Raw genomic sequence first — 18,670 nt, 5'->3', positions numbered from 1 at the left:
TCTTTTTTATTACCATGAATTGAGTTTGAACGTGTTCCCAGTTTTCTTTGGAAATAGCACTAATAAAATTGGATACATGAAGTTTTCTAAAGTTTAGTCCCAAGTCAGACACATAAATCAAGTCTGTCTTGAACTTCTTTAAGATTCTGTAAGTGGACATTTTGCAGATACCTTAATCTCTATATGCTCCATAGTTAGAAATATATGAAAGAAACTGGGTAATATTATTGAGCCTCCAAAGCACTATTAAGAGATGCACTAATGTATTTATTGGTCCAATGCCTAGCAAAAATCATTTGTATAATGACAGACAACCAATGGAACGATGAGCTCTATGCATGCAAGTCTGTCTAAGCAAGAAATTCCACACAGAATTATTCATTGTGGGTATTATGTGAACTTTGTGCCGAAACACGGCCGTGTCGGGTCAGTTGTATGTTTTATAGAATAAAAAACTTATTGACATCCTCCTTGAGTACTCCTCACTTTGTTGTTCATTGCTCACGCTTGCATGAGGGACTTTTCCTCCCCTTTTTTCTGCTTAAAAACAAAATCCTTTTTTTTTTTTGCGAGGATATCATTAGACCTCATAACATAGACAGAAGGTTTCATGTAAACTGGACAATATATAGGAATGGGCACACGAGTTTTTGCAATCATTTGGGGGGATAAGTGTTTTTTGTTTTGTTCATTTTTTGTTGTGGCAGTGGTTTAATTGCATTTCATTTTCCTTTTAGTACATTATTTTCAAATAACAGAGATCATTTTAGAATAGTTGTGCAGCATTTACTTGTGTAAAAGGGATATATATGTATATGCCAATTTTGCAATGTCACTGTGTACACATGTTAAATGTCACAGGATACACAGATTCTACATGGACATGGTTTGAGTGGTGCACAATATTATATATGTGATTTTATTTGGGAACCCAGGTTCATTTAAAAATTTCCACAGTAGCTTTTATGGAGTTCATTTTCAAAACAGAGGAGAATACAAAAAAACAGCACAAAGTAGCAGATGGATGTTTATTGGCAAAAACATCCAAATCACTATTTTTGAGACTCATTTTTAAGACGTTTTTCTATGCTGTTCATCTAAATCTCAAGGGGGCATGTTGGAAGCGTGTTTTGGGCAGGACTAGGACGGGCTTACGATTTGGATGTTTTTTGCAAAAATGGAACATTAAGAAAATGTCCAGGGCAAAAAAATAGGATGTTTCTGGCTAGATCTGTTTCAATAACGACTAAGTGCCAAAAAGGTGCCCAAACTGCTAAAATGACCACTGGAGAGATAAAGGCATGACTCTACTTAATCCCCCAATGGTCACTGACCCCCCCCCCCCCCCACCACCACCACCACCCACACACACACCCCTAAGAGGTGAAAGTGACAGTACATACCAGGCTATATGACAGCTGCAGATATAATGACCATTCCTCTTAGAGCAGCAAGCAGGTCTCTGGAGTAGCCTAGTGGTCAGAGAAGTATTCAAGGTGAAGTTTCAAAAACTACATGTACAGAGACATTATCCCAACTTTTTTCTGCTGCCTTTGCTTTTCCCTACAGCTCTACAAGTAAGGAATCTAATAGAGTAGCATAATCTACCACATGAGACAGGCAGCATTGCACCATAGCAAAAGTACACTATTTATTTTAATTTTTATTTATTTGGATTTATTAACCACCTTTATGAAGAAATTCACCCAAGGTGGTGTACAGTAGGTACAGTTTAACATCAAACTTACAACTTTGTTAACAGCATAACAACAGTAAAATGTAAGTACAAACACAATGTAAGTACAATATAGCAAATTGATACCTAATAATAGGACATAGGACTATCTTGAAACAGGATTAAAATTATACACATTAAACATCATTAAAATTCAAATAACAGAGATATAAATGTAACAGTAATGAAATATCTAATAAGCACACAATTAGAACATTCCGGTGGTGGGGGGTGGGGCTAGTGATTGGGAGGCAGGGCTAGTGCTGGCCAGACGTCTGCGGTCTGTGCCGTGAAAATGGCAGATGCAAATCAAGGTCAGGTATACACAAAAAGTAGCACATATGAGTTTATCTTGTTGGTCAGACTGGATGGACCGTCTACTATGTTACAAATAACATTGCTATGATACTAATGCTTTTTACAGTGCAGCTTATCGTATAGCTGAGGGGCCAAATGCAGATATACAGATGAGGACAAAGTGGGTGGTACACTACACCAACTGTGGAGAGAAGAAAAGTGACCGGCCTTATAGGATTTATATATTCTGCATGTTTAAGTACATGCCTATATTGATTTCTATGCAAATGGAAAGATCATGTAATATGTAGCACAGGCTCCATTACAGCATGTACCAGCTGCTAAAAAATGCAATAACTGTTGTGTCCAAACAACACTCAAATGAATTCCTCCAATGACACACCACCATACTGTGGTGCCTCTGTCTGCACTTCTTACAGTCAGAACATATACAAAGTACATGCTAGTGGTTGCACCCTGTCATGGGCCACTTCAGCTGCCTATAAATTCCAATGCATATAAAATATTCTACCAGCAGACAAAGAAAAATACCCTAATTCACTGACGTGGTAAATATAAACACTTCCTAGTATACAAACTGTGTAATACAAGGCTTTTGCTTTACCATGTAATAAACAGATGCTAATGATATTAACCAAAATAAGCTAATCATTGGCATATTTTTGATAAATTACACATTTAGGGGTGGTATGTGGCCCCAGATCTATACCGTGTCCAAAGCTTTAATAAATATAATCTGTTCCTGACAGCTTCTGATGCTCTGGGAGTCTGTTATTTCTTACTCATTGAAAAGCTGTTTGGGTGACTTGCCAGATTAGGCATTAAGGAGCAGAAGTATAGCCAGCACTCTGATCAGAGCTCCCAATGCAAAGATCAGGTTCCTTTGAGAAACCGTACCAAGCAAGAATCAGCTTTCCAACAGCCCCATTTCACAGTGAGCACCTTCTAAGCTACATTAGAAAGCTTCTTGAATTTTACCGAGGTATGCTCTTTTTCCGGCTACACAAGTGTATTAAGTGCTCTCGTAGGTTCTTGATCTGCCACAAATACACAGAGAATCACATGTGCTAAAAATGCAATAAAACTTTAAAGATCTTGAGGAAACAAGGTAAAAGAAATCTCCTAACCATTGTAAGCCAATGGTAGTGATACTATGATATGTTGCGTGGAGAGGATTCTTTCTTTTCATTTTGATTTATACTTACCACCATTTTTAATAAATTCACCCAAGGCGACATACAGCAAGAATAAGCCAAGCATAGGCAACAGACAATTACAGCAGTAAGCATATTCCATAACAATACACATTATGGCATAGTATGCTTCTTACAACGTCAACACAATACTTCAAGCAATTTCCACCATCTGGATGTGTAATTACGTTCAGTTGTGTGCTGGGTGAGCTGTAAAGCTGTCTCCATCTTCCCAGAGAGCACTCTTTAAAAGGTCAGACTCATGTTGAGTTCTGCTGAGAGGGTCTACGTAGGCCACATCCAAAACCAAACATATTTTGCTCTATCAATGTTTGGGGACTAAAAACAATGAAATATTTCACTCCTGGAAAGGACTGGGAGGGAGTGGATTAATAAGATCACTTTCTGTGTTTCTTAAAAACATAGGCGCATGCAGCTCCCTTCTCCTCTTCAAGAAGAACTGTAATCACGTGCTTTGTGAAAGACAATAGCAATACAGTTATGAAAGCACATTGAAATTATGGCCCATTTTTTATGATTTTATGTAAGGCACGTCCAGTTAACCAGGAAAAAGTCATTTTGTTTAACAGTGTTTACCAATGATATATTTCATATAAGCATACTAAATTAGGTACCGAGCAGATGTATTCTCTAATAATGTGCATAGATTGTAGAAACGCCCCGCCCTGCCCATGGCCGTGCTCCCTTGTCAAGTATGCAACTTAGAATTTAGGCGCACCACAGTACAGAATACACTTAGCGAGCTGTGCACGTAAATCTCAATTAATGCCAATTAGTTCTGATAATTGCTTATTAGCATCCAATTAACAGCGCTGATTAGCTTGTTAACTAATTAAGTTATGCACATTGTTATGGAATACAGTTTGATTTCCACACAGGAACTTAGCGCGATATATAGAATACGGAGGAATGTGTACTTCCTTAGTACGTTGCAATATATTTCTTTTCACATTACATTTCTAGCTCTTGAAGGAGTGAAGCTCTGCTTGTAATGAACTTTGATCACTATGTAGTAATTAGTGCTGGTGACACCAGCCAAAGGACCACTCACTGGGACCTCAAGTACCTAAATAAGCAAAGAAAACAGTGCCCAGCAGGCATGGTGAAATACAAGCACTTGAAGATTGGTGACCTGTACTTGAGAGGGATCCTTGTGGGGAACTGAAGGCAGAGAAAATAAAGCAAGCAGCAGGGAAGTGTGCATATGTTTCTCTTTTCTTGTTTTTCTCCTTTTTCTTTTAATGTGGTGCTGTCTTTCTTTTCTCTCTCTTCTTCTCTTTTTCCCTTCTGCTTTTATATCTTTACTAGTAAAAAAGGCCCATTTCTTAATGCACTGAAATGGGCGCTAGCAATGTAATGAGTTCCTGCCATTAATGTTTCCACGATTGTATTCTGAATATAATTGTTGTTTACATGTGTAAGATTTCTTTATATACAATATTTTTTGTGTAAACTGTGTTACAATGTGGTAAAAGTTTTCCTTGTTCAGGCCCTTCAATCAGTTTTACAATCAGAACAGAAGAGCTCCTTACTCGTGAGAATGCAACATACAGTTGCCCATGTGAGAGACTGAGAGTGACAGTGTGTTTTACAGACAGTGTAAGAGAGAGATACACAGAGTGATTGAGTGTGTGTGTATGTGTGAGATGTCTGTGTCTGTGTGTGTGTGTATGTGTTTGAGTGACAAAGTGATTAAATGTTTGTCTTCCCTTCCGTTCTGTGCACTTGCCTCCACTGATGTTCGTACCTCCCTGTATATGATTATTTATTAGAGGTTCAATCCACTCCACTTCCCTCCTCCAAGTTCCGTTCTGATTGGTTCTTCGTTCCTGTGACGTTGCGTTTGTTTGATGGCAACTATGCAGCATTCCGTTTCCTCGACGTGAGGGCGGGGACAGTGAGAGCCAATGAAGCGCTGAACTACAGACTTACGAACCCTACACTGCCACAGTGCCACAGAGTCAGCTTCAGAATGTTGGAGGTGCTTTTTATTATATAGGATGATTTCAATTTTCTCTTCATTTTTGCGCTCTTCCATCCCTCTTTCGTTCTCTTCTCTTGTTCTTGTTCTCCTATGCAGCTCTGAAAATGAAATGTTATATAGTAACGTAGTAACATAGTAAATGACAGCAGATAAAGACCTGTATGGTCCATCCAGTCTGCCCAACAAGATAAACTCATTTTACATGGTATGTGATACTTTATATGTATACCCGAGTTTGATTTGTGCTTGCCATTCTCAGGGCACAAATCGTAGAAATCTGCCCTAAAAGTTCTGAAGCTGATGCTGAAGCCCCTTAAAATTTACACTCAAGCCCATCCATATCTATTTAGTCTGATCAGGGCGTAGACTGTAGAAGTCTGCCCATCATTGGTTTTGCTTCCTAATTACCGATGTTGCCACCCAATCTGGATCCATTCCTTCTAAATATGGGTCAGTCCTATAACAGAAACATTTTTTATTCTAATAAGTCATAAGTACATAAGTACATAAGTAGTGCCATACTGGGAAAGACCAAAGGTCCATCTAGCCCAGCTGTCGCGGCTCTGATGTCACTCCGGTATTGGTGAGCTCTCGAGTCTTCCCGAGCCCCACTAGGACCAGGAAATCACCGAGCACCCCGAATCTTCACCCGCGGCGACCGCCGTACACCGAGGGTTGAGCCCTCAGCTGCGGGCGGCCAGCAGGACTGCTGGAACCGCGGGGTGACGGCTGGCCTGGCTGGATGTGGGTACAGAGTCCTTGGTGAGCGTGGCTTAGCCGGGCGGCTAGCTGAGCACGGGGAACGGACACAGTCTTTATTGGCAATAGCCAGCAGGATGGCTAGCTGGCACGAGGAACAAACCCCGTCTTCACTGGAAATAGCTAGCAGGACGGCTAGCTGGCACGAGGAACAAACACAGTCTTTACTGGAAATAGCTAGCAGGACGGCTAGCTGGCACGAGGAACAAACACAGTCTTTACTGGAACTAGCTAGCAGGACGGCTAGCTGGCACGAGAAACAAACACAGTCTTTACTGGAACTAGCTAGCAGGACGGCTAGCTGGCACGAGGAACAAACACAGTCTTTACTGGAAATAGCTAGCAGGACGGCTAGCTGGCACGAGGAACAAACACAGTCTTTACTGGAACTAGCTAGCAGGACGGCTAGCTGGCACGAGAAACAAACACAGTCTTTACTGGAACTAGCTAGCAGGACGGCTAGCTGGCACGAGGAACAAACACAGTCTTTACTGGAAATAGCTAGCAGGACGGCTAGCTGGCACGAGGAACCAACACAGTCTTTACTGGAACTAGCTAGCAGGACGGCTAGCTGGCACGAGGAACAAACACAGGCTTGGAATGTGGCTTCAAACAACAAAACGGAAGCACTGGACCCCTTCCGTGTTCCCGTTTAAATCCCCCGCTCGTCCTGGCTGGGGAACCGCTGGAACCAATCCTCTTCGCCCATGCCGGCAGCGGGGGCCCGGATTGGTCCTCCCGTCCGATGGGCGGAGTTCCTACGCGGATGCGCCAATCCAGCGCAAGTGGGCGGAGCCTCCTCGCTGGTCCCGCTGTAGCGAGGAGGACGACGACGCCGGCGCCGCCATCTTGGCCGGCGGATCTCCTTCTCCGAGGCCGGCGCTTGCTCTTCTGGATCGCCGGCCTCGGAGCAGCCTGCAGTCGCGGCGATCCCCGTGGCAGCCTTCCCCCGCTGCCCCGCATCCCACGGGCGCCCCAGCCTCGCGCTTCGGCCCGCGGACCGCCAGGTAAGGGCCCGGAACGGGACACCAGCATCCTGTCACCGACAGTGGCCAATCCAGGTCAAGGGCACCTGGCACGCTCCCCAAACGTAAAAACATTCCAGACAAGTTATACCTAAAAATGCGGAATTTTTCCAAGTCCATTTAATAGCGGTCTATGGACTTATCCTTTAGGAATCTATCTAACCCCTTTTTAAACTCCGTCAAGCTAACCGCCCGTACCACATTCTCCGGCAACGAATTCCAGAGTCTAATTACACGTTGGGTGAAGAAAAATTTTCTCCGATTCGTTTTAAATTTACCACACTGTAGCTTCAACTCATGCCCTCTAGTCCTATTATTTTTGGATAGCGTGAACAGTCGCTTCACATCCACCCGATCCATTCCACTCATTATTTTATACACTTCTATCATATCTCCCCTCAGCCGTCTCTTCTCCAAGCTGAAAAGCCCTAGCCTTCTCAGCAGGGAGAAACCTTATCAGCTGGTACTTTAAAACTCTGGGTGGATATCTTAGTATCTCAGTTTTACACTTTCAAACATAGCTCCTTGTTTCTTTCACCAAAATTGCTTCTACATACTGTATTTGATAGTATCTTGGTAGAAGAAAAGCTGCAATTTTACCTTTTTCACAGAAAATATCTTCAGGGACGTGATCTTTTCTGATTCCCAAATTTTTATAGAACATCCTTGCCCTGGAGAGTTCAAACATGATGGCACCCCTGAACTTTCACGTCAGGCATAAACTTTGTCCTTGAATTAGTAATGCCAAGTAGCAGTATTCTTGAGTTTAATGACCAGAATTCTCAGCCTTCTTGGGTAAGAGATCTGAATAAGTCAACTATAACAGTGAAAGCAGCTCAAATGGCAAGGGACCAGGAAAACTATTGCTTCTCTTTACAAAGCATCATGTCACCTGACCCAGGGCCACCACAGTAGAAAATACAATGTGTCAGAATTAGGATCTTGAGCCTAATCCTAAATGTGATAGGAAGGCAATATTATTCTTTATGTAATGGGGTTGTGTGGCCAGACTTTTTAACAGAACAAATTAAGGGTGTGGAATGAAGAGATTGTACTAGTGTCATCAAGTGGGACTGGGAATGAGTTAATGAGGATGGGAACTAAGATAAAACCTTTTGAGACATCGCAGAGGAACTGTTATTCCAGAAGTTATGAAATGTCCAGTTCCCTAGGAAAGAGTGGAACAAGCTGAGTGCTATTCCATCCACTGCAATTTCCTGAAGTCTGAATGAGCATAGTACTTTGGTCTTCACTTCCAATCCTCGAGGACTGCCAGGTTTTCGGGATACCCTTAATGAATATATATGAGAGAAATTTGCATACAATGGAATAATGCAACTCTCTCTCTCTCTCTCTCTCTCTCTCTCTCTCTCTCTCTCTCAATATCCTGAAAACCTAGCCTGTTGGCAGCCCTCAAGGACTGGGAGTGAAGACCAAGGGCATAGTGTGATGTAGTAGATTAAAAGTGGCTCTCATATAAAGCAAAGTTAGTAAGATGGCTTTCTCCTCATCAAGTATCATGTGGACAATGTCATTTATTATTTATTTATTTTTGATTTATTATTATGAAGAGATTCACCCAAGGCGGTGTACAGTCGGTATAGTTTAACATATGAAGCCAACTTTGTACTATGATCAGGCTGAAAGCAGTCTGGTAGTTGTCAAAGCAGTCTGGTAGTTGTATAGAGACTAACTTCTCTATTAATTTTGACACAAAAGATAAGCTGGATATTAGATAATAGTTGGAGGGGAGGGAAGATTCAGTTGACATATTTTTGATTTGGGGGCAGATGCTGGCTGCTTTCCAAGTACTACAAACTAGGACCTGAGATACTAAAAGTCACCATCGCATGCAGGTAAGGAAAGTCGGAAAATCACTTGATCAGTTGCAATGGGATAGGGTCAACCTGAGCAACAGAGACTTTTATAGATGTTAGAGCTTTCTCCAAGGATATCATAGAGGAGATTAACAACTGTCAGTTTGAGTGCTTAAGGATGGTAGGGAGTTAAGACATGATTCTTTGGGAATGATCCAGGAATCAGTAGGGTTAACGATGGTAGTAGGTGATGGTTGAAATGAAAGTGGTATGTTTTGCACCTTTTTTTTTATATAAATAGGAAGGCAAAGCGATAAGGTTTTGGATAAAATGAGGTTGACTGGCTGAGAAGACAAATGAGTTAGTCAGTTTCCTAATTATCCTGAATAGTTTTGGGTCTTCATTTAGACAAGCCAATGCACTGATCTGATTTTGGGTCTTGTTGAATCAGATCAGTGCATTGGCTTGTCTAAATGAAAAATTGTAGGTATTGGCCAATTCCTTGCAGGTAACAAAGTTAAAGGGCGTTCTGGCCTGTAATCATAAATGCTCTGCATGTTAAATCTGTCTTTTTAAAAGATGGAGACCAGGGTGGTACCAATAGTGATCTTGTCTAGAATGTGTAGTATATTCTTTAACTGATGCTGCCTCATCTCCACTTTCTATATGGTGATGTTCCAAGCAATGACTTGGTCCTCCAGTGCAAGAGATATGAAATTCTCAGGAAAAGAGTCATAGCTGACAATAAAGAACTCTATATTAGTGAGAGTAGTTTTCTTCTGTCACTTGATAAAAGCTGTATCTGGGGAAGGGCAAATTAGAGAGAAGGAGACCTGGTAGTGTGTTGGCAGCTAATGTTCATATGCAAAATGTCATATGTGAAATCTAAATCTAACAAATGATCTGTTTTGTGGGACTCTTCATGAAAGTATTGAGTAAGTACCAGGTCATGAGCAAAAGAAACAAATTCCAGGGCATCAGTATGAAAGACAAAGTCCACAAGTAAAAAAAAAAAAAAAAAGAGGAGAACTATATGCAAAAAGTAAAACAATATCATAAAATTCCTGTTGTGAGTAGATGGATGGAAGTAGGGGTTGCTAGATCGAAAGAAACCCCCCAGGGAGAGTGGTAGTTAGATTGAAGGCTAGGCTTTAGAGGTTGATGGCTTAGGCATAGTACATGGCCACAGCCTCACCCACACGTGGTTGCATGGTTAATATATATATAACAGTGAGTATCTTGGATGACAAGCTTGAGTGAGATAGAAAGAGTCACCATCCACGAGCCAGATCTTGGTGAGGCAGAGGATTTCTAGTTCTACTTGTAGCAACTTTAAGATTTGTTGACATTTGGGGCACATGTTGAGGAAATCTACCATACAAGCTAAAACAGGATTTGGGAGGCTCTGGGATCTGAATTTCACCTTGAACTATAGGATCATATTTTGAGGTCTATGAGCCTTAGCTTGATGAATTGAATGTTGGAGATGAGTCTGTCTATTACCCCAAACGACCAGAACTGGTGACTGTAAGCACATGATAGGATGGAGTGATTTTAAGAATAAGAAGCAAGAGACCTACATAGATGAGTTGGTGCCCTCAGAAGGCAAATGAAGGAGTACACTAAGGACTGCAGTGTGCACCACAGTATCGAACAGGCTTACCTGCAAGAAACTAGTGACATCATTCCAGGAGGGGGTGGTAGGAGCTGCAGAAAAAAAAAGTCAAAATATGAGTCAAATCAGCATTAATAAACAAGTATTTGTATATAATATACGACCTGAACAAACTAGGAGAGCTCACCAGGTAATCTTTACTTACCCAGTGAGCATCAAGTGTATTACTTTAAGTAAATCATATAGTTTGTGGTTGGGTCAGGGCTGGGACCAGCATGCAGCTAGGAAGCCAATTGGCAAAGTGATCCTCTAACTCAGTGCTCTTCTTTCTCTCAATAAGACAGTCCAGGCCAGAATGTAACTTCTGAACTAAAAGGTTTAATGTAACTTGGATTCTTCAGGCAAAAGTCGAAACAATGCTTAATAACAACCATTTACAAGCAGTAGTACAGTAGGAAAACTGTTTTAGCACTTACAGTCTTTTAGAAGGTATCGTTGAAAACCCTCTGTATGTATAAGAGTTCCTGGCAACAGTCCTTTAGAGCTTTTCACCCTTTGGGGGCCCCTCTCCCCAGAAGGTAAGCTTTTCTTTAAGTCCTTTATTTTTGGTAGGGTTCTCTGAGCCTTCAAGCATAAACTGTTTCTTAGGTGGAGACTCTGTTGTTTGTTCCTTTATCTGAGTAGGTCCCCTCTTGTTCCTTCAAACTTGATCTTTCAACTGTTTCTCTCCTTCTTCTCCTGTGAAGGCAGTGGCGGTGGTTTGGTCCCCATTCCAGGTTCCAGAAGGAGTCAATAAACCATAAACTCTGTTACAGTTTCCACACTCTACTTTCCCTGTGCACTGGCTGTGCTAGCCGGCCTCTATCTCCCCTTATATCAAGGGTGCACTGGCCAGAGAGCAGGAGACAGTGAAAAGAAACTCCCTCTGGGCCTGGCATTTATCTTACCCTAGATTTCCCTCCAAGGAGTGACTCCTCTTATTACTGTCAATCAGAAGGGACATCTCTCGCTCTAGAATAGTTAGATTAAGAAACACCATACCAGTAAAGCCACTAGAGGTCTCTGCAGATCCTTAATGGAGCAGAACCTGAGGGCCCCTTTTACTAAGCTGCGTAAGCATCTACACGCGCCCAACGTGCGCCAAAATGGAGTTACCACCCGACTTCCATATGGCTCTTGCGGTAATTTCATTTTTGGCACTTGTCCAATATGTGCGTCTTAAAAATATTCTTTATTTTCAGATGTGCATAACGGATGCACGCCAAGTTGCATTTGACGCACGTAGGTCATTACCGCCTGGATTCTTTACTGCTAGGTCAATGGCTGGCAGTAAGGTCTCAGACCCAAAATGGATGCGCCGCAATTTTGATTTTGCCGCACGTCCATTTTCGGCAAAAAAAGGGCCTTTTTCACAGGCGCGCTGAAAAATGGATTGATGAGCTCCCAAAACCCGCGCCTACACTACTGCAAGCCATTTTTCAGTACGCATTTGTAAAAGGACCCCTGAGTGTCTCTACTGATCATTAATATATCTTCCTGGAGATCACCAGAGCAAGGGCATAGCCAGATACCCAATTTTTTGGTGGGCCTGAGCCTAAATTGGGTGGGCACAAGAATCCCATCTGGCATCTCTCCTTCACTCCCTCACCCAGGCAACCTGCATAATTTTTCAAGTCTTAAGTGCTTCCCTGTCTGCAAACAGTGACTCATATCCACTGCTCTCAGCAGTCCAGAGCCTTCCCTCTGACCTGGTACCACTATTGTGAAAACTGGAAGTCCCATCAGAGGGAAGGCTCTGGCTGGCATGCGTTGTGGGTATGAGTCGCTGTTCACGAAACATTGAAAGATTGAAAAGGTACAGAGTTTGGGGGGGGGGGGGGTTGAGTTGACAGCTGCCAAATGCCTGTGGGGGAGGGGAGGGAGAGATGCGAGGAATCTTCTGGTGATGAGTCTTGAGGAGCCTCACCAGTCACATCAGACCACCTGTGGCTACGCCACTGCACCAGGGTAATTGATTAACCTTTAAGACAAAAAGAAACCATATTGGTCCAGATTCAGTAAATGACACTCAAATTTAGGTGCTGGGAAAAATCCACACTAAGTGCTATCCTATAAAGGATGCTCCAGGCTGAGCGCCCTTTACAGAAATAGCGTTTAGAGCGGATTCCTGCATCCAGCTTTGGGTGTGAGAACTTACTTCTGCTGAAACCTGGTATAAATCCTGGAAAGCAAGTTGGGTGCAGAATCCTTATATTCTATAACACTTGCCTAAATATTTGGAATGCCCCTGACCTGCCCATTGCCACACCAGCTTTTGGGTTGTGCGTGAGACACTTTGGGCATAAAGCATTATAGAATAGTACTTAGGCAGATTTGCGTGTAAATCCAGATTAGTGCCAATCAACTCCAATTAACACCAATAATTGGTTGTTAGTGATCAATTGACCAATTAGTTCACGCACGCAACTGGGCTCCATGCCCAAAGCGGGCACCCAACTTGGGGTGACCTATATAAAATCCAGGGGATAGTAGAAATCTTTCATTCTGCTGTGATTAAAGGGACAATATTCCTCCTTTCCAGGGCCTTAAAAAATCCTCCTTTCTAAGCCAGTTTTGCTGTCCACTACTGAATATCCATTAGGTTCTTGATGGGGTCATATTACCCTAAGCCCATGCAAATGTTAATTTTCACTTCATAACCTACATTTATGAATGTCTTCAGACTAATGTCTTATATTTAGCTCTCATCTTGCTACTTATATTTTTACTGAGAAACCTCTTCTGTCTCCATTCCCTCTTTCCCAACGCCCCATCCCCCATGGAGGCAGCTTTTCCTTATGTCCTTTTAATGACTTACTCAACAGGGGGTTTGTTCACAGAAAAAGACATCTCAGGAGGAACCAGATGGGCAATAATAAAATCTTTTAACCAAAACCATGTAGTTTCACTAAGTAACATTTTTTAGAACTATGAAGGATACTACAAGAGTTATTCCATGTGCAGTTCCTGTTAAAATTTGTATCAATCACCTTACTTTCTAATTCTTCCTACTTTCTTACTCATCTATATGTTACAACTTTGCCTTACCCCTCACTACCAATTATAATGTTCTAGTACATATTGTGTTGTCATTGCAAGTAGTATACCATGCCATACTTTGTATTGTTCGAATATTTTTATTGCCCTAATTGCCTACTGCTCATGTTTGATCTATTCTTACTGTACACCGCCATGAGTGAATTCCTTCAAAAAGGCAGTAAATAAATCCTAATAAATAAATAAATATGTAGATCTAGCCACAGGATACAAGATTGAAAAAAGCCGCTGCTATTTACAATTAAATTTTTCTATTATAAACAGAGGACAGCGACCTCTGGAGTGGTCGTGGCCCCAAAACCAAAAGACCCGCATCCCGAGCGAGAAAGGGAAGGACACGGAAATATTTCTGAATATCAGCAGCGAGAGGACAATCCAAGAAGAAGACTGTGAAGGGGCCTCCACCCAACCATACTGCAAGGTGTTCACTCTCACAGGGGCACGAGCCAATGACACGGGCTACTACCGGTGCCACTACAAGTACATCAGCGCCAAGGTCGACGGTACCACCTCTGTCAGTACATATGTGTTTGTGAAAGGTAAGGGAATGAAGGCATCCTCCACACTGACCCGCACCTCAGAATCAAACCTACATATGTATGGCAATGCAGCACTTAAAGCTAAGACCAGCAGATCGTAGCTCAAGCCATAACTCTACAGTACGACCTTGACGATCAAGGCAGGGATGTTGGGGTAAATTCAAGAAAGACCACCACAATTTAAGCACCAGGATGATGCACGCTAACCCCCTAAAAATTGCACACACAAATTTGGGCACATGTCCAACTTACACACACAGTTTAATTGAATAACAAGCTAATTAACACTGATAATGGCTTGTTAACCAATTATTGGCACTAATTAGATTTAATTGAAATATGCACGTGTACATTTAGGTGCAGGATCTGTGCCTAAATTTTACGCACAAATTCAAAAAGGGAGCTCAGAAATGGAAGGATAATGGGCAGATTGATAGCATTCCTAACCTTTACGTGCATTGTTGTAGAATGAGAGGGGGATACATGCCTAATTTAGGCACGTACATTTGCACCACATTTCAGTTGGTGCAAATGGCCGCACCTAAAGTTAGCCACAATTCCCAGACTAACTTCAAGCACAGTTTATAGAACAGTACTTTTTTCATCACTGATTTTTAGTGCCATATATAGAATTCACCCCTAAGCATGAATTCCACATGGAACTGTCGTTATAGAGTACGAACTGTCATTACAGAGAACTAGCATAAGTCTACAGTTTTGCGCTTAACTTTAGGAGTGAGCATTTACCCCATCCCTCTAATTCTATAAACTTGCATGCCCAAATTTATGCCTAGCGCCAACTTAATTTAATAATTGGCTACAACTGTATTTAAATCATGTACTGACTTTATCATAACCTTACTCTGTAAGCCACATTGAGCCTGCAAAAAGGTGGGATAATGTGGGGTACAAATGCAATAAATAAATAAATTAATTAATTGTATGCACACAACTGCATTAGCACCAATTATCACCAATTTAAGCCAATAATCGACTGTTAACTATTAATTATTAAAATTAAGTTGCACATGCAACTAAACTTAATCTATAAATTTCACTTGCAAATTTGCACTCTAGGCATAAATTTGGATGCACAAGTTGATAGACTTATTAGGGGGCTTGTGATCATGTGGTTTCTCATGCACAATGGTGTTTGTTTCTACTGCCCCCGAAGCGAAACACAGCCTGTGTCAGGCATTTCTATTGGGTTTCAACCATATAATAAAGACTGTTTTGCAATACTGACTGATCTGCTTTGTTTGTTTCCACAATGGTGTGAGTGTAAATGTTCCCATAGAAATAACAAATTCTTCTAGCCCCTCAGCTAACATCTCTGCTGGGTTGCTGTAGCATTGCTATGTGCTCTGTGTATGAATAGCAAATACAAGGTGATAATTAATAAGAATATATAATATATAAGAATATAAGGGGTCCTTTTACGTGTGCTGAAAAATGGCCTTCGGTAGTGTAGGCGTGTGTTTTGGATGCTGTAAACGGGTACCTCTCTTGTGCAGTCAAGGATAGAACAATCTCCTCCAGCCATAGGCTCCCGGCACAATGAAGAAATAGATGTCCACCAGTAACTTCAATGTTAAGGACTTTTATTTCATGCAGGTTTCTAGTACACAGTTCCAATAGCAGCATAGCACATACCAGGATTCAATACAGGCTTACAGGCTCCAGTCTGGGCTCTTTATCCAGGGCACAAGAAACAGTAATTCAATTCCCAAGACAAACAGTTCTTTCAGTTCATCATCACAGTTCAGTCACCCAGCAGCAGTTTCTACCTTCTATCCTCTTTACATTCAGGAGAGTTCAATATTTTAGGGACTCCTTCTACCCAAGGGTTTTCCCCTGCATCAGCTTCACAATGAATTCAATACTTTTGGGACTTCCTCTTACCCAAGGATTTTCAGCCTGCAAATACTTCCAAGACTTCAGTACTTTAGGGACCTCCCTGCCCAAGGGTTTTCAGCCTGCAACTGCCTCTCAGACTTCAGTACTTTAGGGACCTCCCTGCCCAAGCGTTTTCAGTCTGCAACTGCTTCTCCCCTTCCTTGCTGCTCTCCCTGAACTGACCTCCTGAGACTCCTTCCCACCTGCCTAATCAATCCCTGGCTTCTGCCTTCACAACCAATCATTCTCCACTCATTAGCTTCTCTACACACCCATACCAGCTGAGTTGAGCATAAGCCTAATGAGGAGCTCCTGCACACAGGGTTTCCTATCTCTCTTTCCCCCTAGGGGCAGCCAATTTACCCATCCTGTCAGCTTATTCCCTTGTCTTCCCCTATTGCAGCTAGAAGTCCAGTCCGGGTTTTCCATCTCACCCCCTGGCTCCTTGCCTGCAATGCCTTCTGGGACTTGTAGTTCAGACTGCAACTGCCTTAATCCAACTATCCTGGATGTGACTTTATCACAACGCACGCAGATCTATGTTTCAGCACACCTGTAAAAATGCCTTTTTTTAAAATTTTGATAGAAATGGACATGCGGCAAAATGAAAATTGATGTTTGTCCATTTTGGGTCTGAGACCTTACCTCCAGCCATTGACTTAACAGTAAGGTCTCATGCGTTAACCGGGAGACCTTACTTTTACCGTTCGGTAGTGCCATGTGCCAGAAAATAAAAATTATTTTCTGGCGCGCTTAGTGGACACGCGCCAAAAATGAAATTACTCCCCGGCACATGTGGTAGCCAGGCAGTAATTTGGAATTGGTGCACGTTTGGGCATGCGCAGGCCCTTACGCAGTTTAGTAAAAGGGCCCATAATCTGCTTGTGTTTAATAACATTACATAATATAAATATTGCTAGGGAATGACCTACAAAGTCCATTTTATTGCCTGATTACTGGCAGGATATTAGAACCCAACTCCAACATTTAGTCAGATGTTGGAGCCTCTGCAAACTGGTATTCTTTTGCAGGTTTTCTCCTAATTCTTCTAAATATGGCTGGCAAAAAGACATGAAACTGCAGGGATCTGAATACACATAAGGTGGTATAACAGTTCTGGTGAAAAAATCTGTATCTGCCTTTTTACATATTATTGGGACCAAGCTAGCTTTAACTCTGGCTGTTTGTCTCCTGGGTTGCTGGAAGGATGTGCTTTTTCCGGTTATTAAACCAGCCAGTTCAGACTGTAGTCTCAGATTTATGATTGCAAGGCTTTGGAAGCCATTGTCTTCACTGGCTCGTTGGCATGAACAAATTTTTCATATTGCCCTTAATGTAAAATTGATTCATGCCTTATGAGATGATGTGGAAACATATGACAAGATATGGGATTAATTTTGACTTTATTGTAATTCCAGATAAAGTATGTGCATTCATAGGAGCTAGACTTCTTACAAATTTAAGATATAATGTTCTTGGTTCCTTAGTTTTCTGTATTGATCTGTCTGTTTAAAAAATGAAGTTTACAAAAAAATAAATAGCTCACAAGCAATTGTCTAAAAGTTATTTATCTAACTGGTTACTATTTACTTATTTAATTTGATTTCTGTCTTGACGTTCTGATAAAATGCTCAAGGTCAGGTAAAAAGAAAAAAGTAGTAAAACATCAATGTCCAAAACACAAACTATTCTTACAGAAAGGTCACTAGCTTACTATTACCTAGGGGTAAACAGAAGGATCAATATTCAATGCTAGTTAACTGGGTAGGAGGGACAAAATTTCTGAAAAAACCCCCAATAATGTGCAGTTTAATATGCAGTAACAGCCAAACTACCACACAACCCTTTATTGCATTTGTGCAGTGGCCTGTTACTGTATACGGTACCACGTATTAAGGGTTTTAACACCCTTTAGTAAAAGGGCCCCTTATAGCAGGATTAGGGCTGTTCACCGATTAAAAGGTTTAACTGCATGATTAACCGTGATCAAAATTTTTAATCGCATGATTAATCACATAAAGTGTCCCCCTCGCATTTTCATCAGTATAGTGCAAAATATAGACTGCAGATGTCAATTCTCAAAACTGACATAGAGGGACATAATCGAACGGGGCGCCCAGGTTTTCCTGAGGCGTCCTCGCAGGACGTCCCCACGAAGGGGTGGGGAAACCTGTATTATCGAAACAGATGGGCGGCCATCTTTTGTTTCATTGGGGATGCCCAAATCTCAACATTTAGGTCAACCTTAGAGATGGTCGACATAAATGTTGAGATGGTCGACCTTAGAGATGGTCGTCCCCGGTTTTCGGCCATAATGGAAACCAAGAACGTCCATCTCAAAAACGACCAAATCCAACTCATTTGGTTGTGGGAGGAGCCAGCATTCGTAGTGCACTGGTTCCCCTTACATGCCTGGACACCAACCGGGCACCCTAGGGAGCACTACAGTGGACTAACTGATGCACTAACTGAACGGAAAAAGCCCTTCCCTTACCGATCCCTTAGCGATTTGGAAAGGAAAAGGCATGCATGAAGGAAATCGCTTGCAAATGAGCTGCTCATTTGCACATGATTTCCTTGCTAAGGAGGGGAAGCCAGTGCAGAGCAGCCATGCGTTATGCGTGGCTACTCTGCGCATGCCAAAGACGGCTTCATACATGCAGACAAGCTGT

General features: G+C 41.9%; 1 protein-coding gene across 1 annotated transcript in view; it reads left to right on the top strand.

Moving 5' to 3' along the window:
* Positions 1–18,670, top strand: part of FLT4 (fms related tyrosine kinase 4) — a 241,440-nt gene that overhangs the window by 106,753 nt on the left and 116,017 nt on the right. The window contains 1 exon segment of the mRNA XM_030212922.1: positions 13,828–14,102. Coding sequence (XP_030068782.1) covers positions 13,828–14,102 — 275 coding nt within the window.

Source organism: Microcaecilia unicolor, chromosome 8 (genome assembly GCF_901765095.1).
Source record: "Microcaecilia unicolor chromosome 8, aMicUni1.1, whole genome shotgun sequence".
Lineage (NCBI taxonomy): Eukaryota > Metazoa > Chordata > Amphibia > Gymnophiona > Siphonopidae > Microcaecilia > Microcaecilia unicolor.
Note: the sequence above shows the minus strand (reverse complement) of the source record. Positions and strands in the feature narration are given on the sequence as shown.